Source organism: Chiloscyllium punctatum, chromosome 5 (assembly GCF_047496795.1).
Source record: "Chiloscyllium punctatum isolate Juve2018m chromosome 5, sChiPun1.3, whole genome shotgun sequence".
Taxonomy (NCBI): domain Eukaryota; kingdom Metazoa; phylum Chordata; class Chondrichthyes; order Orectolobiformes; family Hemiscylliidae; genus Chiloscyllium; species Chiloscyllium punctatum.
Window position 1 is genome coordinate 145,388,243 of NC_092743.1, and position 26,636 is coordinate 145,414,878.

Consider the following 26,636-nt stretch of genomic DNA (forward strand, 5'->3'; position numbering starts at 1 on the left):
CCCGACTGAGGCGACTGACTGTGTGGAATTTGCACATTCTCCCCGTGTCTGCGTGGGTTTCCTCCGGGTGCTCCGGTTTCCTCCCACAGTCCAAAAATGTGCAAGTCAGGTGAATTGGCTATGCTAAATTGCCCGTTGTGTTAGGGGTAGGGGCAAATATAGGGGAATGGGTCTGGGTGGGTTGCGCTTTGGCGGCTCGGTGTGGACTTGTTGGGCCGAAGGGCCAGTTTCCACACTGTAAGTAATCTAAGTTAATTGCCCAGAGTGTCTCGGGATGTATAGGGTAGATGGATAATTCAGGGGTAAATTGCAGTAATAGGGTAGGGGAATGGGTTTAGGTGGGTTGCTCTTTGGAGGCCTGGTATGGACTTGTTGGGCCGAATGGTCTGTTTCCCCACTGTAGGGATTCTTAAAAAAAAAATTGATGTTTGCCAGTTTTGAATCCGCACCTGTATCTAGTGAGGATTGGGAAATGATTTTCAGAGCATCTGCTCTTCTCTCCCTGGCTTCCTTTAACAGCCAATGGTACAAGTGATTTGGGTCGGTTTGTTCACCCATCTTCAAGGAGGTCAGTTCCCTTCAGTATTCCAATAAAAACAAAATACTGCAGAAGCTGCAAATCTGAAACAAGCGCAAACATTGATGGGGAAACTCAGCAGGTTCCCTGGATGACAAAGGGAAGTAGGTTCTTTACCCAGAGAGTGGTGGGGGCATGGAATGCGCTGCCTGTGGGAGTGGCAGAGTCAGAATCATTGGTGACCTTTAAGTGGCAATTGGATAGGTACATGGATGGGTGCTTAAGCTAGGACAAATGTTCGGCACAACATCGTGGGCCGAAGGGCCTGTTCTGTGCTGTATTGTTCTATGTTCTATGAAGTAGAGGATGAAATAAAAATGAAAAATAATGTTGTGGGAAATGTCAGTTTGGAATAAAGTTGAAGGCTGGGCTGAAAGAATGTGGGGGGATATTCAAAAGAAGAACTATCGGAATGTAAGAGTAAAATGTAATGGTTACCATAAAAGGAAGCAGCTGCAGAAGTGGTATCTCCTATGTTGCTGAAGGAAGCTGGAATTGAGATCAAAGAATCATATTGCAAGTATTACAACCCTGTTCAAAATAAGGAAGAGGGATAAACTCAATAGCAGTTACTGAATCACTGACAGATCATTACCTAGGACATATCAATTCTCACTTGCTGAGGGTTAAAAATCTTAACGCCAGGTTATAGTCCAACAGGTTTTTTTGGAAGCACTAGTTTTCGGAGCACTGCTCGTTCATCAGGTGGTTGTGAGATATAATCACCTGATGAAGGAACAACACTCTGAAAGCTAGTACTTCCAAAAAAACCTGTTGGACTATAACCTGGTATTGTATGATTTTTAACTTATCTACCCCAGTCCAACACTGGCACCTCCAAATCATCATTTGAAGTGTAGCTAACATAGGGCGGTGAGCACAGATTTGTTGGAAACAAATTTTGCTTTACTAATCTGATTGAATATTTTGGTGAAGTAACAGAGGAGTTGATGAAGGCAGTGCAGTAGATGATAGATTTATGAAATAAAGTTTGAAATTTCATAAATCTTAACAGGGTTATTCAGTCAAAGGAATTTGCATGGAATTAAAGGGATATTGGTAACTTGTGCATAATTAGCTAAATGATAGGTAGCAGATACTCATGAGAAATGGATAGTTGTCTGATTGGAGTGTACTTTGCACCAGATTACTAAGTACAGTCTTTAGCTGAAGTATGATTAGAGGAAACGGAATAATTGATCCATTGTACACTGTACGTTGATGTCATGTACCGGTTGGTACTTCACTGCATTACTGGGAGATGCTGAACATTCAAAGGTGCAGTTTTCAAATGATGCATTCATTTAGACTGTATTCAGACCAATGTTTTTGGATTTTAATAACTGAGATTAGACTGTCAAGGCCTGCAAGTAGCCGTTTTTCCTGAAGAAGGGCTTATGCCCGAAACGTCGATTCTCCTGCTGCTCGGATGCTGCCTGACCTGCTGCGCTTTTCCAGCGCCACATTTTTCAACTCTGGTCTCCAGCATCTGCAGTCCTCACTTTCTCCTAATATCTAAAACTGTGGTGGGTTTTGATCTAACGTGGGGAGAGACTGTATTTTCTAGCAAGTGATTAAAAAGAATATATCATATATTTAAATGAATTGGCAAAAGGACACTAATAAAATGTTTTCACACAGGTGATGGTTAAGATCTAACATGTGCCAGCTTACAGGGTAGTGTAGACTTTGAGGAGTTTCAACAGACCATTAGGAATGTAACTGAAAAAGAGAGACAGTGAAGACTCACGGAACGTTTCAGAGAACATCTCTGGGACACACACCAAACAACCCCACTACCATTTGACTGACCACTTCAACTCCCCCTCCCACTCCGCCCTGGGCCTCCACTGCCAAACCCAAGTCACCCAATGCCTGGAAGAAGAATGCCTCATCTTCCGCCTGGGGACCTTCCAACTACACGACCACAACATAGACTTCTCCTCCAGTTTCCCCATTCCCCCCCTCCCCACCTCAATCCAGATCCAACACTCGACTCAGCACTGTCCTACCTGTCCATCTTCCTACCCACCTATCCACTCCTCCCTCCCCTCCAACCTAGCGCCATCATCCCCTACCTGCATCTACCTATCCCCTTCCCAGCTACCTCCCTTCTTCCTCCCTTCTCGGTCCCAAATTCCTGATGAAGGGCTTATGTCCGAAACATCAACTTTCCTGCTCCTGGGATGCTGCCTGACCCCCTGTGCTTTTCCAGCACCACACTTTTCGACGTAACTGAAGAAAACTAATTTACAGAGACCTGATAAAAATAAACTTGGGTCAGGGACCAAATTAGACAGCTCTTTCAAAGAACTGACAATCGCAAGAGGTTAAACAATGTCCCTCTATGCTGACTGTATGATTCAAGTAAACATTTTTGATAGACATGTGAGTATAAACAATGGTCTGACATATTTCTGGATTCATTGTTGCAGATATTTTTACTCAGTAGCTTATGGACGAAGACAAGATACACTCATGGGTCACGATGATGCTGTGAGCAAGATCTGCTGGTATAATGACCACTTATATACTTCTTCCTGGGATTCTACAGTCAAGGTCAGTGCTGCTAGTTGACCTTTTGAGGCATTGTAGATGGGAAGTCCAGACTAAATGCAGTTTTCAGCTGAAGTGTGATTAGAGGAAGCAGAATAATGGAACCATTGTACATCAATATCATGGCACTTCAGTGCATTACTGGGAGATGCTGAGCATTCAGAGGTGCAGTTTTCAGATGATGCATTAATTTAAACCGTAAGGTTCAATGGCATTACTTGAAGAACAAAGTATTTCTAGTATCCTGCCAGATATTTATTTTTCATTTTGTATACCATATGAGAGTGTTAAATTCATGGAAATCACTGTTTTCACCTGGAAGGACTATTTTAGGTCTTATATGATTAGATGGCAAAAGATCTAAAGGCAGCTTTTGCTTTTACTGCACTTGCATGCATGGGTGTTATGGAAAGGGGAGTGTGTGTTGGTGGTGATTGGCAAATAGACCACAATCTTGTGAAAGGAATAATCTATAGAGAATGCTGCTGGTGAATGGAAAAGAGATGTGTGCTAATCGCATCTTGCTGGAAGTGGCCGAAATGCCAAGGGATGATCCAGTGCATATGACTCTGATAGTGTGAATGATGAGGGCAAGGACCTCCAATTCTGGGAGGGAAGATGTAAGGGTGAGAGCAGAGCTTTGTGAAATGTAACAGACTTAGTCGAGCGTTCTGCCTTCTGAAAGAGTCTTCAGTTGAATTAAAAGAATGACATACACTGTATAGGATGCACTGTCTCTGTTCACATCCTCCAGTCTGTCTCTGTAAATGGAAGAGCCTTGGGAAAAGTTGATGAGCAGAGAGATCTGGGAGTTCAGGTCCATTGTACCCTGAAGGTGGCTGCACAGGTGGATAGAGTGGTCAAGAAGGCATATGGTATGCTTGACTTCATCGGACGGAGTATTGAGTATAAGAGCTGGCAAGTCATGTTAAAATTGTCCAAGACATTGGTTCGGCCGCATTTAGAATACTGTGGACAGTTCTGGCCGCCGCATTACCTAAAGGATGTGGACACTTTGGAGAGGGTGCAGAGAAGGTTTACGCGGAAGTTACCTGGTATGGAAGGTGCTAGCTATGAAGAGAGGCTGAGTAGGTTAGGATTGTTTTCACTAGAGATTGAGGGGGGACTTGGTTGAGGTTTACAAAATCATGAAGGATATAGACAGGGTGGATAGAGATCAGCCTTTTCCCAGGGTGAGGGATTCAATAACGAGGTCACATGTTCAAGGTGAGATGTGAAAAGTTTAAGGGGGATACGCGCGGCGCACACAGCATGGTGGGTATCTGGACAGATGCACGAGTAGGTGGGGAGCAGAGGGATACAGGTGCTTAGGAATTGGGCGACAGGTTTAGACAGTAGATTTGGATCGGCTCAGGTTCGGATGTTCCTGGGCTGTAAATTTTCTTTGTTCTTTGTCTGCGTAATTGAAACTGATTTAATAATTTTGCATATGAGTGTTTCCAAATTGCACTGTCAGTGTTGGCTGTCCAAATGGGGATGTGACGAGGTGCCCTTGGGAGCAGAGAGAAATCAGTGTACTGGGGTCTGAGGGATAATTTACAGAAGAATTTTAAGGAGTGCGTGGGGACTAACACCAAATGGTGAGATGCTTTTCTGTATTCTAGAGGTTCCCAATTCCTTCTCTCCATGTTTGAGCGGCTGGCTCCTTCCTTTGTTTGGTGAACATCACCTCACATCAGTCCCTCAGATCCCTCAGCAAGACATCAGGGTCGGTGACTCAGGATCTTCCAACATCCTTTGAACTAGAAATCCTTTTAATTGGTCAATGCAGTGAGTGAGTAGCCAGTCTGACCTCTGGGACTGAGAGCAGAATCCTATCCCTGTAGCTGGATTAGACATTGAAGTGGTTTCACCATTAATCACTAACTCTCATCTTCTATCATGTTCAACTTTGATAATGAATAGTGAATTAGCTTGATTGTCATGAGTACAGTGAAAAGTTTACAGGTTGCCACTAATCGCACCATCTTAGGTACAAAGGTACCTAGGTACAGAATCTTAGGTATAAAACAAAAAATAAGGAAAACAAAGTTTAAAAAGTTAAGCATTACTGAAAATAGGAAAACAAAGAAACATAGTTAACAGCTCCTGGACCTGAAACATTGTTAGAAACAAAATTCAATAAAATTTAGACGAGACCACCAAAGCTGGAAACAAGACAATTTATTCTACGATCTTGCAAGAAAGGACCCCAATTGCAGAAAGCAATTGAAGTGACGATTATTCAAACTATTACACAGTTATACTTTTGAGCTGCGTGAGGTCACCTCTCCCGACTCCTGCATTCCCCAATCTCTCTTAGTATTTTGCCTCTGCCCATCTATGCTCCACACCCATTGCCCCCTTCCCCAGGTTGGCAACCTTCCTCTCTGTAAGTGCTGATGCACATTATTTTGTCGACAGTAAATCAAGATCTGGTTTAACATTTTGTGTCAATTCTGCTGGTACATTCCATCATCGGACATTTCATTAACTTGTATCATTTTGTATAGCCCAAGCATTTCGGTTATCTCAGCTTTTTGTTGAAAACGTAATTTTTAAAAAGAACTTACTTGCTATAATAATTACACACCAAAGTTAGTATTTAATTAACTACAATTATACACTGAAAAGTAGCGATACCCTTCCCTAAATACCTGCAGAGTTAGTAGTTCTCTTGCTTACCCCTTTTTTCTGTATGCTTTTTCTATATCTGCAAAAACAACACTTTTCCCCATTTCAAAAATAGGAAAACAAAGAAACATAGTTAACAGCTCATGGACCTGAAACATTAACTCTGATTTCTCTTCACAGATGCTTCCAGACCTGCTGAACTTCTCCAGTTTCTGGGGTTTTTTCTGATTTATACAGAATCTGCAGTTCTTTTGGTTTTTCTTAAAGATCGGTTTGCTCTTTGATGGTTAATATCTGTTTCAGTGTTAGTAATCACAGTAGTCTATTTTTGACCCATTTTCTGCCTCAGGAACTAAATAAACCACAAAAGTTCTGTCCAAAAGATTAAACCACAAAGGTTCATGTATTTCTTCTCAACAATTATGTATATTTCTGGTATTCACATTTTTCTATTGTAATCCCATAACTTTAGGTTGATATTAATTCAGTCACCAGGGATGGACGAGCACAATTTAACTTGTTGGAAATTTCCATTTGAATGACATTTTATTTTTTACTAAAACATTTCTCATCTGTAAAATTGGGTGTATTTTGAAAGATGGGGTGATGATGAGAATTCTCTGGAAACCATGAATTATAGACCTACGTTCCGGGATTGAATCCCTTGTGCTTGCTAAGAATGAAAGCTCTGTTCCTTAACTGAAAATGCGACCAGATGTGTAAGTCTGGTTCACTCTCCTGTTCTCCCTGCTCCAGCAAATTTGCAGTAGTCAGATCTCCGAAAATTTTCCATTGCACACACAACACAAACAACGTCAGTTATAAATCATTTTACATTTGATGCATTTGTGTATATTTCATTGTCATTATTACTTGTGATACAGTTGATACAGGTGCCCCACTGTCCACAGGCTGTTAGTGCCACATAAACTAGTAGCAACAATTGAGTACTTACACAAATAATATTTACATTTGCAGTCTCTATACATTGATAAAGTGCAGAAAATAACAGAAAGACAAGTGCCAGAAGAAGCTCAATGCAGAGAAATAAGTTTCATACTATCAACAGAAAGACATTTCAAAGTAAAGTTTACTAGTTTTACTTTAATAAACAAGCTCATACCACTCAGTAGTTGGGTGCGTAGAATGGTCTGCCTGCGACAGTAGTAGACTCACCAACTTTAAGGGCATTTAAATGGTCATTGGGTGGGAATATGGATGAAAATGGAAGAGTGTAGGATAGATCAGCTTCAGATTGGTTCTGCAGGGTCAGTGCAACATCTGCGCTGTAATGTTGTGATCTATGTTCTAGATGGTGCTCATTGGTTTGTTTTTACCTGAGTCTGTCATGGTTCAATGTGCATTGATTAAATTGTCTCCACTTTTTGATGATGACACACACACCCATATCTGTGCCAATAATTAACATGAATAACACTTATTTTTCTTCTACAACAGGCAGACTCTTATATATTCAGCAAGAATCTGCCAGAATATTTGCGCCTTTGTTGATGTGTTTGGTCTCAGGTTCTCTTTCTGGTCTTGTTTAGGAATTTCTGCCCAGTCAAGGCTTCTACCTCAAAAAGGTGGCACCTCTGCAGCTGGCAACTTGGGCACTAGTATAAGTTTGGAAGCTAATAAATAAATGGTTCAGAGATGCACTAGCGCCTTGGTGGGCTTGAGTGAGACCTGTTAAGGATAAGGGAGGTCAGTATTGTGACCAAAGCCCTGAAAAGGAAGTAGGCTTTTTTTAAAGAGGCCACCTTGCTTCAAAACATAAACTGTCACTTTAAACGATGCGCAAGACTTATTCCTCCTACACTCTACATCTGCATCTCTGGGCTGATGGGTTTTCTCCTGCTGACCAGTGCAGACCCCTGCCTGACCTGTATAAATTTACAAATCAATGTGTGCTGTCATTGATTTCCCATGGCCCTTCAGGCAGGCACGTGGGAAGCTTGTGTTTGCTGAACCGAATACATTGATAACATTTGAGAATTTTACTGGCAGACAACAAGTAATCTTCAAATCTCATTTTCCTAAAAGTGTTCCAGTATCATGTGTGTACATATACACTCTGGGAATAGTCGGAGTTTGCTAATACCAAACTAGGAAGCATTACATAAAGTATTAGAGTAGACAGGAGGATCAAATCATTTAAGACCGGCTGTGTGGTGCATTTTCTTTCCTCCGACGTTTCTCCTCTGTTGTATGAGCTCAGTGGCATTGTCTTCACTTGTTTCCAAGTTTACCCAGTCAATCCCAATAAAAGCATTTCTGTACTGGTCAGCGCAAACGCGTGCTCTGAGTCTAATGTACATTTCTCAGCATGTCCACGTGATTAATCGAAAACTGCTTGGCTCCTATTTATTTATTGTGTTTATGCAATATTTCCCCATCAGGAAAAAGGACCTCTTTTGTTTTGTTATAGGTGTTTTCTACTTTCAGGCCTATTAAGTAATTAATAGTAGCCAGGGGGATGTCCTTTTGTGACTTGAGGCTTAAATTATTTACTTTGTTGAAGAGAAAGTTAATCACTTCCCGGTACTGAAAGTTCTTTTTCTTGAACTCGATTACATAATATAATTATCTAGAAACATTTTTAATTTCCAATGATGAATAATAAAGTTTCAGTTACTGACAGAAATTGATTTTTTTTGCCTTTTGCTTGGCTGTAGGTCTGGAAATGTGCCTCTGCTGATCTCACTAACTCAAAAAAGAATAGCTGTGAACTAATGGCTGAGCTGGAACATGATGCAGGTGTAAGTGCATAGATTTTGGAGTTTCTCATTATCACTGCATTCATTTAACCACTTAGTGGTCAAAATTTGTTGATGGTGTCCATTGAAAATTGAAACTATTTTAAACTGAGGAGAACAGTGTAGAATTTAAAAGGTACATAAGATGGGATAGATAGACAAGTGCCAGAAGAAGCTCAATGCAGAGAAATAAGTTTCATACTATCAACTGAAATGATTCATTTTGACAGGAAGAACATAGATGATATGAATTAAAAGATACAACTCTAAAGGGGATGCAGGAACAAAGGGACTTGGGAGTATGTTTGCATAAATCATTAAAGATGGCATAGCTGTTTAATTAAGCATAGCATATCGTAGGCTTTATAACAGGGCCCAGAAAGTACAGGACCAAGGAGGTTATGTTGGGCTTGTACAGCATATTGGTTCAGTTTCAGTTCGAGTATTTCATCCAGTGTTGAGTGCCACACTTAAGGAAGGATAGGATTCATGAGAAGGGGTCCCAGATAAAAAATTGTAACAATGAATTTGATCAGAGAAGATAGGACCTTTTTCCATAGCAACAAGCAAACTGAGGGGAGATTTGATGGAGTTATACAAAATCACTAGGAGCCTGGACAGATTAACTAAAGCTAATAGCATGCTAAAAAATATGTTGCTGGAAAAGCGCAGCAGGTCAGGTAGCATCCAAGGAACAGGAGAATCGACATTTCGGGCATAAGCCCTTCTTCAGGAATGAGGAGGGTGTGCCAAGCAGGCTAAGATAAAAGGTAGGGAGGAGGGACTTGGGGGAGGGGCGTTGGGAATGCGATAGGTGGAAGGAGCATAAGGTGAGGGTGATAGGCTGGGGTGGGGGTAGAGAGGTCAGGAAGAAGATTGCAGGTTAGGAAGGCGATGCTGAGTCCGAGGGTTGGGACTGAGTCAAGGTGGGGGGAGGGGAAATGAGGAAGGTTGAGAAATCTGCATTCATCCCTTGTGGTTGGAGGGTTCCTCGGCGGAAGATGAGGCGCTCTTCCTCCAGGCGTCGTGTTGCCATGGTCTGGTGATGGAGGAGGCCAAGGACCTGCATGTCCTTGGCGGATTGGGAGGGGGAGTTAAAGTGTTGAGCCACAGGGTGGTTGGGTTGGTTGGTGCGGGTGTCCCAGAGGTGTTCTCTGAAACGTTCCGCAAGTAGGCGGCCTGTCTCCCCAATATAGAGGAGACCACATCGGGTGCAGTGGATACAGTAAATGATGTGTGTGGAGGTGCAGGTGAATTTGTGATGGATATGGAAGGATCCCTTGGGGCCTTGGAGGGCAGTGAGGGGGGAGGTGTGGGTGCAAGTTTTGCATTTCTTGCAGTTGAAGGGGAAGGTGCAGGGAGTGGAGGTTGGGTTGGTGGGGGGTGTGGACGTGACAAGGGAGTCACGGAGGGAGTGGTCTTTCTGGAACGCTGATAGGTGAGGGGAGGGAAATATATCCCTGGTGGTGGGGTCTGTTTGGAGGTGGCGGAAATGACGAAGGATGATACGATGTATCTGGAGGTTGGTGGGGTGGTAGGTGATGGCATCGCTGCAACAGCCTCAGTACTCAATACCAACAACTGTCAATCTCCAAACACCGTCCTACAACTCATCCACTTTATCCTTGGTCACAACATTTTCACCTTTGATAACTAGTTCTTCATCCACATACACACAACAGCCATGGAAACCAAATATTCACCCATTATGCCAACATTTTCATGCCCAGATTCGAACAAGACTTCTTTGCTGTACAGGGCCCCCAACCAATGCGTGTGCTCTCTCTTATGCACACGCACACACAAGCATACGTCACACACTCTTACATACGCGCAGACCCTCTCTCATACACACTTACATGCCCCCCACGCACACCCACACATGCATCCTCTCACAGGCTTACACTCCATCACACTTACACTTTACCAAGATTGCACATACCAAAACACACACACACTCACATGTACTCTCACTCTTTCTCTTCCTCGCATGCTCGCCCGTATATGTCTATGAGGTGAATTTGTATTTGCAGAATTATATTCACAGATACATTCTATTTTGCTCAAAAAATACACAACCATAGGCAGTCAATGCAGACAGTCAATCCGTATAGTTTGTAAATTCCACTTTGGAAATAGAACCAGTCTGAGTCAAAGTTAAAAATCACACAACACCAGGTTATAGTCCAACAGGTTTAATTGGAAGCACACTAGCTTTCGGAGCGACGCTCCTTCATCAGGTGATAGTGGAGGGCTCGATCGTAACACAGAATTTATAGCAAAAATTTACAGTGTGATGTAACTGAAATTATACATTGAGAAATTGATTGTCTGTTAAGCCTTTCATCTGTTAGAATACAGTGATAGAATACACTTCTTTCATGTGTAAATCACAAAACCTTTTTTTAAAAGTTGCATTCTCGGGTTAGCTGTTAACAATGGTGATAGTAGACAATATGTTGAAGGTGTTAGCCCCCTGTGTTCTCTGTCTATGACCTGATGTTTAATTGATTCTAATCTAAAAAGTGAGATAACGGAGTTTTACATAAATTCATGCAGTTTTTGAGCAAAGTGCAATGTGACTCTGCAAGTACAAATTCACCCCACAAAATATATGTGTGCATGTGGGTCTTTGTCTGTCTGTGTGTGTCTGTCTGTCTGGGGTGGGGGTTGTAAGTGAGAGAAAGTGTGTGTGTGTGTGTGTAGTGAGTGAGTGCAAAGTGTCTTAAATCTGTGAGGGGGTGCATGTGTGAGTGTTGGAGTGTGTGTGTCTATAAGGGTGTGTGTGCACATCTGTGTGTACCTGTGTCCGTGTGTGTGTGTAGGAATATCTGTGTGTGTATGTGTAGTGCAATGGTGATCACCTGTAATGTGGCAAGGTCCCGGTTGAGGCCCTCCCTATGTGTACCGAACTTAGCTATCAGCCTCTGCTCGGCCACTTTCCTCTGCTGCCTGTCCCGAAGTCCACCTTGGAGGATGGTCACCCGAAGGTCCGAGGCTGAATGTCCTGGACCACTGAAGTGTTCCCCAACTGGGAGGGAACCCTCCTGTCTGTTGATTGTTGTGCGGTGCCCATTCATCCGTTGTCGTAGCCTTTGCTCGGTTTCCCCAATGTACCATGCCTCCGGGCAGCCTTGCCTGCAACGTATAAGATAGACAATGTTGGCTGAGTCACATGGGTACCTGCCATGTACAAGGTGGGAGGTGTCCCCACGTGTAATGATGGTATCTATGTCCACAATCTGACACGTCTTGCAACGTCCACCGTAACAGGGTTGTATGGAGTTTTCCTGAGAGCAGTTTGCTACGAACAATGATCTGTTTGAGGTTTGGCGGTTGTTTAAAGGCGAGTAGTAGAGGTGTGGGGAAGTTCTTAGTGAACTTCAGTACTTCCCAGGGGCTGAAAAATTACGCCATGTTCTTCGTGACCTGCAACACATTATCAATGAGGATGAGCACCTCACCAAGACCTTCCCCATACATCGACTACTTGCCTTTAAACAACCGCCAAACCTCAAACAGATCATTGTTCGTAGCAAACTGCCCGACTCTCAGGACAACTCCATACAACCCTGTCACGGTAGACGGTGCAAGACGTGTCAGATTGTGGACATAGATACCACTATTACGCGTGGGAACACCTCCCACCTTGTACATGGCAGGTACTCATATGACTCAGCCAACGTTGTCTATCTTACACGTTGCAGGCAAGGATGCCCGGAGGCATGGTATATTGGGGAAACTGAGCAAAGGCTACAACAACGGATGAATGGGCACCGCACAACAATCAACAGACAGGAGGGTTCCCTCCCAGTTGGGGAACACTTCAGTGGTCCAGGACATTCAGCCTCGGACCTTCGGGTGACCATCCTCCAAGGTGGACTTCAGGACAGGCAGCAAAGGAAAGTGGCCGAGCAGAGGCTGATAGCTAAGTTCGGTCCCCATAGGGAGGGCCTCACATTACAGGTGATCACCATTGCACTATATATACACACACAGATATTCCTACACGCGCACATTCTCACATACACACGGACACAGGTACACACAGACGCGCACACAGACACCCACACACACTCCAACACACTCGCATGCACCCCCTCACAGATTTAAGACACTTTGCACTCACTACACACACACACACACTTTCTCGCACTCACAACCTCCACCCCAGACAGACAGACAGACAAAGACCCACATGCACACATATCTTTTGTGGGGTGAATCTGGACTTGCAGAGTCACATTGCACTTTGCTCAAAAACTGCATACATTCATGTAGAACTCTGAGCTCAAAAACTGCATATGTAAAACTCTGTTATCTCACTTTTTAGATTAGAATCAATCTAAACATCAGGTCATAGACAGAGAACACAGGGGGTTAACACCTTCAACATATTGTCTAGCTATCACCATTGTTAACAGCTAACCCGAGAATGCAACTTTTAAAAAAAGGTTTTGTGATTTACACATGAATACATCTGTATTCTGACAGATGAAAGGCTTAACAGACAATCAATTTTTCAATGTATAATTTCAGTTACATCACACTGTAAATTTTTGCTATAAATTCTGTGTTACGATCGAGCCCTCCACTATCACCTGATAAAGGAGCGTCGCTCTGAAAGCTAGTGTGCTTCCAATTAAACCTGTTGGACTATAACCTGGTGTTGTGTGGTCTTTAAGGAGAAAGTGAGGACTGCAGATGCTGGAGATCAGAGCTGAAAATGTGCCGCTGAAAAAGTGCAGCAGGTCAGGCAGCATCCAAGGAGCAGGAGAATCGACATTTCGGGCATCAGCCCTTCTTCAGGAATGATTCCTGAAGAAGGGCTGATGCCCGAAACGTCGATTCTCCTGTTCCTTGGATGCTGCCTGACCTGCTGTGCTTTTCCAGCAACATTTTCAGTTGTGTGATTTTTAACTTTGTACACCCCAGTCCAACACCAGCATCTCCAAATCAGTCTGAGTCAAGATTGGGATAGACAGGCTCTCGCCTTTAATGCATTGTCTGAACTAAGATGTCACGTTTTTTAAAAAAAGCTTTAACTTATCTTGAGCATGTGACTTAAAAGAAGCTCTGCAATTTACAGAGGAACTTCAGTTATCCGAACGAGCACTATTTTGTTCGGTTAATTGATTCAGTGCCTCTCCTCTGGGATTTGGAGTTTCTGAAATTTCCTTTTTCCTCAGTCTGCCTGCCTTGCTCCCCCTCTCTGTCTCAGGGTTTGTTTCTGAGCAGTTACATTTTTGTGTGTAAGGGACCTGCAGCATTGCTGAACCCACCGACCCGCCCCCGCCCGCCTTCCCCACCCCCTTCAGTTCAATGGGATTGACACAGCAAGCCCTTGCTACGCCCGCTCCCTGTTCAGGAGACTAGGCAGCAGCACATCGCGCGTGAGCCCTTGCCCCAACCCCACCCCCACCCACACACACACCAATGTTAAGAAAGATTATTTGGGGAAGGGGTGGTTTGGGGTACACGCCTGTGTCAAACTCCAGGGAAAGTGTTGGGGGAGAGAGGCCGGGAGCTCAGTCATTTGGAGATGATGCTTGGGCTCCTGTTGATATCTAGGACTGTTCTCGGCAGCATTTCAGTAAACTGGTTTAATTTTTAATCATTGTAAACAAAAGACATGATCAGTGTTGAAACAGCTCTTTAATGTAATGTTTCTATTGGGACCTTGAGATCTTCTTTGGACAATATGAAATTTGGAAAATTGATGTTCAGATAATCAAAGTTCCTCTGCACGTATTAATGAATTGAAACCTGTAACCCATTCTGAATGATGAAAGACTTAACAACAATCGAGGTTTGTTAAATAGATCATTTTATTTGCATAACACTATAATCTTTTGCGATGGTTTCTTATGGTCCTACTGCACCTGAAGAAGAAACAGCGCGCGAAAGCTAGTGATTCCAAATAAATCTGTTGGAATACAACCTGGTATTGTGTGATTTTTGACAATAAGATTGGTAGCGGTAAATGTTCTGTTGTTTAAGAAGGGTAACGGAGATAATCCGGGTGAAATGACAGGCCTGTGAGCCTCACATCGGTGGTAGGGAAATTATTGGAAAAGATTCTCAGAGTCAAGATCTATACACATTTAGGAACAAATGGACTTATTAGTGACTGACAGCATAGTTTGCTGCGAGGGAGGTTGTGCTTCACTAACTTGTTTTTTGAGGAGGTCATTGATGAGGGGAAAGTGGTTGATGTTGTCTACATGGACTTCAGTAAAGCCTTTGACAAGGTTTCTCATGGCACACTGATACAAAAGCTGAAGTTACATGGTATTAGGAGTGAGCTGGCAAAATGGGTACAGAACTGGCTTAGTCACAGAAGACAGAGTAGCGGTGGAAGGATGTTTTTCGGAATGGAGGGCTGTGACTAGTGGTGTTCCACAGGGATCAGTGCTGGGACCTCTGTTTGTGGAGAAAGTGAGGACTGCAGATGCTGGAGATCAGAGCTGAAAATGTGTTGCTGGAAAAGTGCAGCAGGTCAGGCAGCATCCAAGGAGCAGGAGAATCGACGTTTCGGGCACCAGACCATAGCAACACGACGGTTGGAGGAAGAACGCCTCATCTTCCGCCTAGGAACCCTCCAACCACAAGGGATGAACTCAGATTTCTCCAGTTTCCTCATTTCCCCTCCCCCCACCTTGTCTCAGTCAAATCCCTCGAACTCAGCACCACCTTCCTAACCTGCAATCTTCTTCCTGACCCCTCCGCCCCCACCCCCACCCCCACCCCCACTCCGGCCTATCACCCTCACCTTGACCTCCTTCCACCTATCGCATTTCCAACGCCCCTCCCCCAAGTCCCTCCTCCCTACCTTTTATCTTAGCCTGCTGGACACACTTCCCTCATTCCTGAAGAAGGCTCATGCCCGAAACGTTGATGCTGCCTGACCTGCTGTGCTTTTCCAGCAACGCATTTTCACCTCTGTTTGTGGTCTACATTAATGATTTGGAGGAAAACGTAACTGGTTTAATTAGTAAATTTGCAGATTATGCAAAGATTGGTGGAGTTGCAGATAGTGAGAAGGATTGTCAGAGGATACAGCAGGATATAGATCATTTGGAAACATGGGCAGAAAAATGACAGATGGAGCTTTGGAAGGTCAAACACAGCTAGAAATTATCCAGTGAATGGCAGAACCTTTAGGACTATTGATATGCAGAGGGACCTGGGTGTATGGATCTACAGATCACTGAAAGTGGCTGCACAGATAGATAAGGGAGTAAAACAGGCCTATGGCATGCTTGCCTTCATTGGAAGGGGCATTGAGTATAAGGATAGACACGTTATGCTGCAACTTTATTGAACTTTAGTTAGACCACACTTGGAATATTGTGTACCATGCTGGTCACGACAAGACCAGAAGGATGGGGGTGCTTTGGAGAGGGTACAGATAAGGTATACCAGGATATTGCCTGGTCTGGAGGATTTCAGCGATGCAGGAAGGTTGGGTAGACTGGGTTTGTTTTCTCTGGAACACAGGAGGTTAAGGGGCAACCTGGTAGAAGTTTATAAGATTGTGAATGGGCATGAATAGTGTGGGAAGTATGAGGCTTTCTCCCAGAGTGGAGAGGTCAATTACTAGGGGACACAGATTCAAGGTATGGGGTGGAGGGGTGAGGGGGGAGGTGAGTTTAAAAGAGATATGCGAGGCAAGTTTTTCACACAAAGGATGGAGGGGGTCTGGACCATGCTGCCAGAGGTGTTAGAAGCAGACACAACAGCAGCATTCACAAAGCACCTGGACAGATACAGGAATAGGAAGGGAATCGAGGGATACGGATCCTGGAAGGGAAGACCGTTTCAGTAAGAAAGGACAAATTGTGACCGTGCAGGGTTGGAGGGCTGAGGGCCTGTTCCTGTGCTGTATTGTTCTTTGTTGTTTGTAAATAGTGAGTAAATGACAGGAGGACCACAGGGCAAAAGTGAGGACTACTGATGCGGGAGTTCAGAGTGGTGCTGAAAAAGCACAGCAGGTCAGGCAGCAATCGAGGAGCAGGGAAACTGACGTTTTGGGCAAAAGCCCTTCATCAGGAATGAACAGGAGGACCACAGACTAGTCAGGCAGTGGCAAATGAAATTCAACCTGGGAATGTGTAAAGGTAACAAGGGATGGTTTTACCATTATGAATGGTAAGGCCCTGGAAAGCACTAAAGTTGAGATATGTTGGTGCACCCATCCACAGATCCCTGAATGTTGCAGGACAGGTAATTGAGAGGACATGGATATCTTTACTATCCAAAGCAGGGAGGTGATACTAAACTGTATAAAACATTGATGAGGCCACAATGGAATAGTGTCTTCATCTCTGGTCAGAACATTGTGGGAAGGATATAACTGCAGTAGAGAGGGTGCACAGGATACTGCCTGGCTGAGGGGTCTGTGCTGTCGGGGAAGGTTATATAAATTGTGGTTGTTTACCTTTAGAACAACAAAGGTTGAAAGGAGATGTGATCAAGATGTGTACAAGAGAACTTAGCGAGGGCGGGAAGGCACACTTTCTGTGAGTCGAAGGATCGATAACCGGGGGTATAGATTTAAACCTATGTATAGGGCTAATAGGGGAGTTAATAATGTGCTTCCACCAAGAACCTGCTGGGAGTCTGGAACTCACTGCCTGGAAGGGTGACTAGGTGTGATATTCATGTAATATTTAAGCAGAATTTAAATATTCACTTGCATTGCCATAGCCGCCAAAGTCAGACCAAAAGCTGAAAAACAGGATTTGTGTAATGGGTTAAGTGACCTCCTGTGTTAGGAACATGTGTCTGAGCTGACTGCAGCCGCATTGTAATAACTCTGAGAATCTCATTCTGATTATCCATTCTCATGGGCAGCAGGGGGAACGTGACAGAATCATGGCATCTACAAATACAACTTTAATCAGGAAATCAGCAAATGTATGTGAATTGTAGATTCCTGCAGATTAAGATGCAAGGCTTTGTTGTCCTGACAAATGGTGCAGCTTTTTGTTTAACACAGCAACAGTTTGATGAACTTGTGCAACATTAATTGCTCTGTAATTATTTTAAAATTGTTTCTTTTGATGCTGGACAGATGTCAGAATCTGATAAATATTTACAAAGTCCCCAGCAGATCTTGTTTGCTTGTATATAATATATGAAAGAAAATCCTGGGTTCATTCTGTTTGGATGAAAGTAACTTGATTTGGATTTTCTTTGACAGGTAAATACAATAAATCTAAATCCCATCGCCACAATGCTTGTTTCAGGCAGCAAGGAAGGGACTGTTAGTATTTGGGACCTCACCACCTTAACTGTTTTGCATCAAGTCCCTTGTCATTTAGGCACTGTCAATGATGTTGCATTCAGCCCTGGTATGTTTCACCTTTAAATGTATTTTTATCAAATATAAACCTCATTACACTGTGCAATGTTTATTAAATGTATAATGGTTTGTTTTAATTATGAACATATAATCTAATCGCTGCCATACTATTGAGGTCATTGCTTTCTAATCCAAATGTGCTGAATTTTTATCATTAACTATTTGGTCAGTGTGGACTGGTTGGTCAGTGTTTCCACACTATAGGGAATCTATTTCATGGAGCACTTGCTTATTATCTGTACTTAACTAATACAGTTAGCAAATTTTTAAATGCAACTTAATCTTATCCTGACCTAATGAAACACAGCTTTAAAATTTGAGTAAGTTTGAATAGCTGCTGAATGAGTGTTTGATTACAGATAGTCGCCATGTTCTCAGTGCGGGAGAAGACTGTTATCTGAAAGTTATTGATGTACAGACAGGAATGTTGATCTCCTCTTTGCACACAGATCAACAACAAAGGTAACAACTCTGCTGTCTATGTTAACAAAATAGAAGTTACAGTTTGAATATAACTCTGTTATAGAATGCATTGCATATTTTTCCATTTAAACAAATTTGGCGATTTTTCTAAACTGGCAGCGCTCTTTTTTTCAGGTGTTTTTGCTGGGATGGAAACACCATTCTCTCAGGCAGCCAATCTGGTGAACTTTTAGTATGGGATCTGATGGCTGCAAAAATTACTGAAAAAATATTTGCACATTCAGGTAGGACCTCACCATAGGTTTTTCTATGTTCACTTCGCATTTTGCAAATTCTCCAAAGACATCTAAATTATTTCTGTTACTATGTTTGTATAACCTTCCTTCCTGAATGCCTAGCTTTTTATAATCCCTTCTACAATCTATATTGGAATTCACCATATCAATAAACACTAAATATTCTATATGTTTCATTGTCATAATTTATATTCTCATTTCTGCCCTGACAGCGATGTTAGAATAACACTCAGAGTAACTTCCAGTTATTTAAAGACAAACCAATAGATGCTTCATCGTGATGGAGAATATTCAGCCTGGAGTCCGGGTACTAGTGGTGTGCCACAAGGATCGGTTTTGGGACCACTGCTGTTTGTCACTTTTATAAATGACTTTGACGCAGGCATAGGTGGATGGATTAGTAAATTTGCAGATGACACTAAAGTCGGTGGAGTAGTGGACAGTTTGGAAGAATGTTACAGGTTGCAGGGGGACTTGGATAAACTGCAGAATTGGGCTGAGAGGTGGCAAATGGAGTTCAATGCAGCTAAATGTGAGGTAATGCACTTTGGGAAGAATAACAGGAAGGCAGAGTACTGGGTCAATGGAAAGATTCTTGGTAGTGTGGATGTGGAGAGGGGTCTTGGAGTCCATGAACATAGATCCCTGAAAGTTGCACCCAGGTGGATAGTGCTGTTAAGAAGGCATTCAGTGTGTTAGGTTTCATTGGTAGAGGGATTGAGCCACAATATCATGCTGCAACTATACAAAACGCTGGTGCGGCCACACTTGGAATATTGTGTACAGTTCTGGTCCCCATACTTCGGGAAGGATGTGGAAGCATTGGAAGAGGTGCAGAGGAGATTTACCAGGATGTTGCCTGGGAAGGTCTTGTGAGGAAAGACTGAGAGACTTGAACCTGTTCTTATTGGCAAGAAGAAGGCTAAGAGGGGATTTGATTTGGAGATGCCAGTGTTGGACTGGGTGTACAAAGTTAAAAATCACACAACACCAGGTTATAGTCCAACAGGTTTAATTGGAAGCACACTAGCTTTCGGAGTGACGCTCCTTCATCAGGTGGTAGTGGAGGGCTCGATCGTAACACAGAATTTATAGCAAAAATTTACAGTGTGACGTAACTGAAATTATACATTGAAAAATTGATTGTCTGTTAAGCCTTTCATCTGTTAGAATACAGTGATAGTTTCACTTCTTTCTTGTGTAAATCATAAAACCTTTTTTTAAAAAAAGTTGCATTCTCGGGTTAGCTGTTAACAATAGTGATAGCTAGACAATACAAGATGATCAGAGGATTAGATAGGGTAGACCGTGAAAGTCTTTTTCCTAGGATGATGACGTCAGCGTGTACAGGGGGGGCATAACTACAAATAGAGGGGCGATAGATTTAAGACAGATGTAAGAGTCAGGTTCTTTATGCAGAGTGCTAAGGGCATGGAATGCCCTACCTGCTAATATAGTTAACTCAGCCACATTAGGGAGATTTAAACAATCCTTAGATAAGCACATGGGGGATGAGCTGAGAATAGTTCACAGGTTAGTACAACATCGAGGGCTGAAGGGTCTTTTCTGCGCTGTATTGTTCTATGTTCTATGTAATAGAAACAGGAAGAAGCCATTTGGCCCGTCAAGCCTATTTTGCCATTCATTAAGATCTTGGCTGATCTATCCATCCTCTCAGCTCGTCCTACCTGCATTATCCCAATAACCCTTCATTCCACTATCATGCAAAAACCGATACAAATGTGTCATGAATATACTTAATGAAGCTGCGTCTACTGCTTCCTTGGGCAGAGAATTCCATAGATTCAGTACTACTCTCTGGGAAAAGCAGTTCCTCCTCATCTATGTCCTAAATCTACTCCCTCTAATATTGACGCCATGTTCCCTAGTCCTAGTCTCACCCACCAGCAGAAACAACTTGCCTGTCTCTATCTTATCTATCCTTTTCATAATTTTGTGTTTCTATAAGATCCCCTCTCATTCTTATAAATTCTAGCGGCTACAGTCCTAGGTATCTCAATCTCTCCTCATGGGGTAACCCCGTCAGCTCCAGAATCAACCTGATGAACCTCCTCTGCACCCCCTCCAAAGTCAGAATATCCTTCCTCCAGTAAAGAGACTAGAAATGTGCACAATACCCCAGGTATGGTCTCACCAACACCTTGTACAATCACAGCAGAACCTTCCTACTTGTAAATTCATTCCTTTTAGCAATGAAACCCAATATTCTGTTTATCCTCCTGATTACCTGTTGCACCTGTAAATCAACTTTAAGCGATTTTATGTAGGAGCACTCCTAAGTTTCTCTGCACAACAGCTGCAATCTTTCACCATTTAAATAATACTCTGACCTAGTATTTTTATTTCCAAAGTGGATAACCTCACATTTACCAATATTGTATTCCATCTGCCAGACCCTTGCCCACTCAGTTAACCTTTCCAAAGCTAAATCTCTGTAGACCCTCCACATCCTCTGCACAGTTTGCCTTTCCACTCAATTTAGTGTCATCAGCAAACTCGGATAGGTTACACTCCAGATCATTTCTATATACCATGGACAGTTACAGGCCCTGTGTCACCTTGCTCACCACTGATCTCCAACCATTTATCCAAACTCTCTGCTTTCTAATGGTTAATCAGTCCTCTGTCCATGCTAGTACATTCCCCACAACTCTATGCATTCTTACCTTATGGATGAGTCAATTATGCGGCTTCCAGAAATCCAAGTATACAACATCCACCTGTTCCCCTCCATCCACTGCACTTGTTACATTCTCAAAGAGCTCCAGTAAGTTTGTCAAACATGACCTTCCCTTCCTGAATCCATGGAACCCGTTCTATCCAGATATCTCAGGATTTCCTCTTTAATGATAGCCTCCAGCATTTTCCTGACTACAGATGTTAGGAAAACTATAATTGCCTATCTTTTGCCTACACCCTTTTTTAAACATGAGTTTCCATAAGGCATCTATTAAGTTACCACATTAAAGACTATTATGGAAAATGAAAACTCATGGATTCGGTGTGGATAGAAGATTGACTTATTAACAGGAAGTCAAGGATAGTAAGTCCTAGGTGAGAGATGTAATAAGTGGTGTGCTGGATGCAATGACTTGTGTAAAGAGCTGAAAGGTATGTTTATCAGATTTGCTGACAACACAAAGGCAGAAAGTAAGTTGTGAAGTGAACCTGAGGAAGCTACAAATATGTACAGATAGGTGTGTATTTTCGAGGTGGGGGGCAAAGATCTGACAAATGGAGAATCATGTAGAATTGTGCAGTTTGGCAGGAGGGAGGAAAGCCACATTTGATTTAGTGTAGTCACATGTACCTAAGTACAGTGAAAAGCTTTGTTTTGTGAGGCATACAGGAAGATCACAGCAAACAAACACATACAGATCATAGCTGAAAAATGTGTTGCTGGAAAAGCGCAGCAGGTCAGGCAGCATCAAAGGAGCAGGAGAATCAACGTTTTGGGCATGAGCCCTTCTTCAGGAATGAGGAGGTTGTGCCAAGCAGGCTAAGATAAAAGGTAGGGAGGAGGAACTTGGGGGAGGGGCGTTGGGAATGCGATAGGTGGAAGGAGGTTAAGGTGAGGGTGATAGGCTGGAGAGGGAGTGGGAGTGGAGAGGTCAGGAAGAAGATTGCAGGTCAAGAAGGTGGTGCTGAGTCTGAGGGTTGGGACTGAGATAAGGTGGGGGGAGAGGAAATGAGGAAGCTGGAGAAATCTGAGTTCATCCAGTGTGGTATGAGAGTTCCTAAGCGGAAGATGAGGCACTCTTCCTCCAGGCGTCATGTTGCCATGGTCTGGCGATGGAGGAGGCCAAGGACCTGCATGTCCTTGGTGGAGTATAGATCATAAGACAGTTAGACAGAGTGAGGCACACAAGGTCACAGGTGTACAGGAAGTGCACAACACCAGATCAACATTAGTAAGACCAATCTTGTTTGAAGTTAGAAAGGTGCATTCAACAGCCTAATAACGGCAGGGAAGAAGCTGTTTGTGATCCTTTATTATCTGATTGCTTGGGGGTTGGAGATTTCTGAGATGCAGAGGGAATGGGAGGGCTCTCGTGCTTCTATGCAGGTCCAGCAAGTAATTAGACAAGCTAATAGGATGTTATCATTTATTGCACAGAGAATTCAATGCAAGACTAGGAAGGTTATGCTTCAGTTGTACAAGGCACTGGGGAGACCCCACCTGGGGTAATGTGAACAGTATTGGTTACTTTATTTATGGAAGGATTCATTGGAGGCAGTTCAGAAAAGATTTACTTGACTAATACCTGGAGGGGAGCTAGTCTTTTGTGGAAGAGCTTGTATCTGCTGGAGTTTAGAGAATAAAACTAATTTATTTTTAATCGGAAGTGTGGCTCTTTTGTGTTGTTTTCTACAATTTATTTATAAACTGCTCCATTTTCCTATCTTTAAAGATTGGAAATTGCCAAAGGAATTGTTTCTTTTTTAAAAAAGTTGACATAATTTATTTTCTTTTCTGTTGTCAGGTGCTGTGACACGTATTTGGATGAATGAGCATTGCAGCAGCATCATAACGGGAGGGGACGATAAACAGATTATTTTCTGGAAGCTGCAATACTAAGTGCCTTTCTTTGAGACTTTGGCTTCTAGCACTTTTTTTTAAATGAAGAAGGAACTGTTTTAAAGCTGCATTGTCCATGATCTATATTATTAAGGCAATAACCTTCAGTACAAGGGCAAAATTCTGTGGATGCTGGAAATCTCAAATAACAACAAAAATTGCTAGAAGTACTCAGTCGGTGAGATAGCATCTTTGGAGAGAAAAGCAGAGACAACATTGTTGATCAAAATGAAAGGTTCTCATCTTCTGAATATTTCCAGCAGTTTTGCTTTTGGTGTAACAAGATAAATCTACGTGTCTTGACTCCTTGTAGGAATGTAGGAATATTTATCTTCACTCAATAAACCACCTACAGCAGCAGGAGCATGGAAAGATTGCCTCAATAGTTTTGTAATCTTGCATTGGTCCTTCCAGCATGCTATGTCACAATGCAGTGCAAAAACAAAGTATTTTTGAATGTTCGTGATACTGGAAAAAGATAATGAAGTGAAGGGAAATGTAACTAATTTTACTTGGATTTCACCAAAGTTCATACTGCTGAATAAGTATTCTGCATTAAGTACATGACAAATCTAAGTTCACCTCGTGTTAAGACTGCATCAGCTGGGTTGAGATTAGTCAGGAAATAGCAGAATCAGTTGTCATAGAAAAATTCAGAACCTCAGCTGAGCTAAGGTTTAACTTTTATTAACTCCTTTTTGTTTTCAGTGGACAGGAGACCATAACAAACCAAATTGCATGTTTGTCAAAACAGATGTACCTACACAATCCACAAGTGCTTTTATTGTAAGCTAAATTGTGAAATTTGCAAAATGTTTTACACAGTTAATGTAAATATTGTTGAGTATTATCAATAGGTTTTTTTTTAAATTATGCTTGTGCCTTGATGTCCTTTAGTATCCTAAGAACTTTCTTGAAAATGTTTGCATCTGCGATAGTTACTGGAAAGGTCATATCAACTATTTCAAGCAGTGCAGAAGATAAAGACTTTTCCAGCGACTAAGTCCTGTGGGTAAATCATTTTGTGAAGTGGCTTTGGTCATGGCAATATGACAAAATTGAATATTTCATTATAATTTAAAACTTCCTGAATTTAGATTCTGGAGAACTCTGCAGATGGAAAATAAGGATTATAATAATTGTGGGATATGTGGGTAGATTTTGCATTTTTATCCATTGGATTATATATTTGATATGTTTAAATTACATTTTTATTTCTAGATTCTGTTCTGCATGACTGCATTAAAATTAGACATTTAATCATGAGTATCAGAATGGCTTCCTGTTTCCAGAGCATTCTTTTAACACTGTGTCGTTATACCTACATCAACTGTTCAGGTAATAAGAATCCTTAGACATAAGCTCTGCAACCACTACCTGTCCCTCCATAGAGCCAGAATCCCCACAGTATGGAAACAGGCCACCTGGCCCAAAAGGTCAACGCCAACCCTCTGAAGAGTATCTCACCCAGACCCATCCCCATAACACACACAACCTGCACAGCCTGAGCACTATGGGCAATTTCCCAAGGCTAATCCGCCTAACCTGCACATCTTTGGACTGTGGCAAGAAACTGACAGAAACCCATTCTTTACAGCACTCCGTCCTAATTGTTAGTTAAGGTGCATCAATTGCTGTAAATTACCATATGATTTCTACAAAAGGAAAAAAACATTGTTCATTTGAAGGATAATGTAAACAGGTTTATTTGTTAGGCCTTGTCCATTTCCTAAGTTAGATCAATAATAAGCATTGCCTTGAAATACTTCCACATGCTGTAAATACCACCAAGCGTTGCTCAAGATGAAATGATCATTAAAATAGACGTCTTTATCTGTAAGGGTAGTTGACGGAACACCAACATTTATGTACTCTATTTAAGTGTACATTAGAAAGATAATTGACAAATGAGTAAAATGAATATTGAAGTTAATTTTATTTTTATTTATCAGCTGGAAATCGAATTGCTATCAGCTTATATCATACCGAACTCTCGTTTTGATCGGCTTTTGGAGATAGGTAACTCAAATGAAAAGTTTTGTTCCGTTCTTTAAAATTGTTTATAGCCATACATGATAATCAGAGGGTTAGATAGGGTGGACAGGGAGAGCCTTTTTCCAAGTATGGGGACAGCAAACACGAGGGGACACAACTTTAAAGTGAGGAGAGATAGGTATAAGACAGATGTCAGAGGTAGTTTCTTTACTCAGAGTAGTAAGGGTATGGAATGCTTTGCCTGCATCGGTAGTAGATTTGCCAAGTTTAAGTGCATTTAAGTTGTATTGGACAGGCATATGGACGTACATGGAATAGTGTAGGTGGGATGGGCTTCAGATTAGAATGACAGGGCGGCACGACATCGAGGGCCGAAGGGCCTGTACTACGCTGTAATGTTCTATGTTCTATAGGCTATGTTGGTGGTATATTGCACCAAATTTCATGTTGTAGAAAGTGTATACACTGTAACCTCTCATTCTGGAAATCTCTGATCAGAAATACCCATTTCCAGAAAAATTTTAATGCAGCCTTTGAATGTGGAAACATGAATTCTACAAGATTTTATAAAACAGAGTAAAACTAATTATGTAATTTTATGCTTCAAATGAGCAGTAAATCATGGTGTCTTCTCTTCACACACTTGTGGTTCGATATTCTAACATCACTCTATAATCCAATACTATACCCAAACATTCTGGACTGGAGAGGTAGGTGTATACTGAGTATATTGATTACATTTATGTAATTTCAGATTTATTTTGTACTGTACATTAACTTTAACTTGCACTCGAACTATTCTTAAAAATGTCTTAATTTAGAATTTACAATCTTAACTGAAACTGACCATAGCTAATTATATTACCAGCACAGGTGTGAATATGTTACCTCTTCAGAATACTGAAATATCTGTTATAGGTCTGTTTATCTAACTCAAATATCATAAATTTATGATGCAATTTACTGCAGTTGATTAATCCTATCTAATAACCATCCCAAACTTAGAACTCATGACCGGTGTTTCCTGTAAACTCTGCAGCAATATGATTCCCAGTGTAGGCCCAGTACAAGTCGGCTGAATTGAGTTATCATACATGAGCTTCAGATCATGAAGATTTAAAGACTTAAAAAGACTGCACACTACAAGAAGTAAAATGACTGCAAGTTTAATCAGCGTTATGATAATTTAAGTGCAATGTTTGACAATATCTGAGAGAGTGGTCAGTGCTCACAGTGTCTACACATGGAATCTACTGGGGCTGCTCCACTCTTAGGATTTTCCAAAATTCCATAAATTCTAGAAAGGTCCAGAAGGATTGGAAGTTAGTAAATAGAACAGCACAGCCGACATGGTGGCTCAGTGGTTAGCATTGCTGCCTCTTAGCGTCAGGGGCCAGTGTTCGATTCCAGCCTCAAGTGACTGTGTGGA

At 42.1% G+C, this 26,636-nt stretch overlaps 1 protein-coding gene across 3 annotated transcripts in view; it reads left to right on the plus strand.

Moving 5' to 3' along the window:
• The window catches only part of nsmaf (neutral sphingomyelinase (N-SMase) activation associated factor), a 110,648-nt gene extending 86,170 nt beyond the window's left edge, over positions 1 to 24,478 (plus strand). For all 3 annotated transcript variants that reach the window (XM_072571588.1, XM_072571590.1, XM_072571589.1), the window contains exons 26-31: positions 3,013 to 3,136; positions 8,446 to 8,529; positions 17,732 to 17,882; positions 18,253 to 18,355; positions 18,491 to 18,600; positions 23,118 to 24,478. In XM_072571588.1, the coding sequence (XP_072427689.1) occupies positions 3,013 to 3,136; positions 8,446 to 8,529; positions 17,732 to 17,882; positions 18,253 to 18,355; positions 18,491 to 18,600; positions 23,118 to 23,212 (667 nt within the window). In that variant the 3' untranslated portion in view covers positions 23,213 to 24,478. The remainder of the gene's footprint in view (positions 1 to 3,012; positions 3,137 to 8,445; positions 8,530 to 17,731; positions 17,883 to 18,252; positions 18,356 to 18,490; positions 18,601 to 23,117) is intronic.
• Positions 24,479 to 26,636: the final 2,158 nt, after the last annotated feature.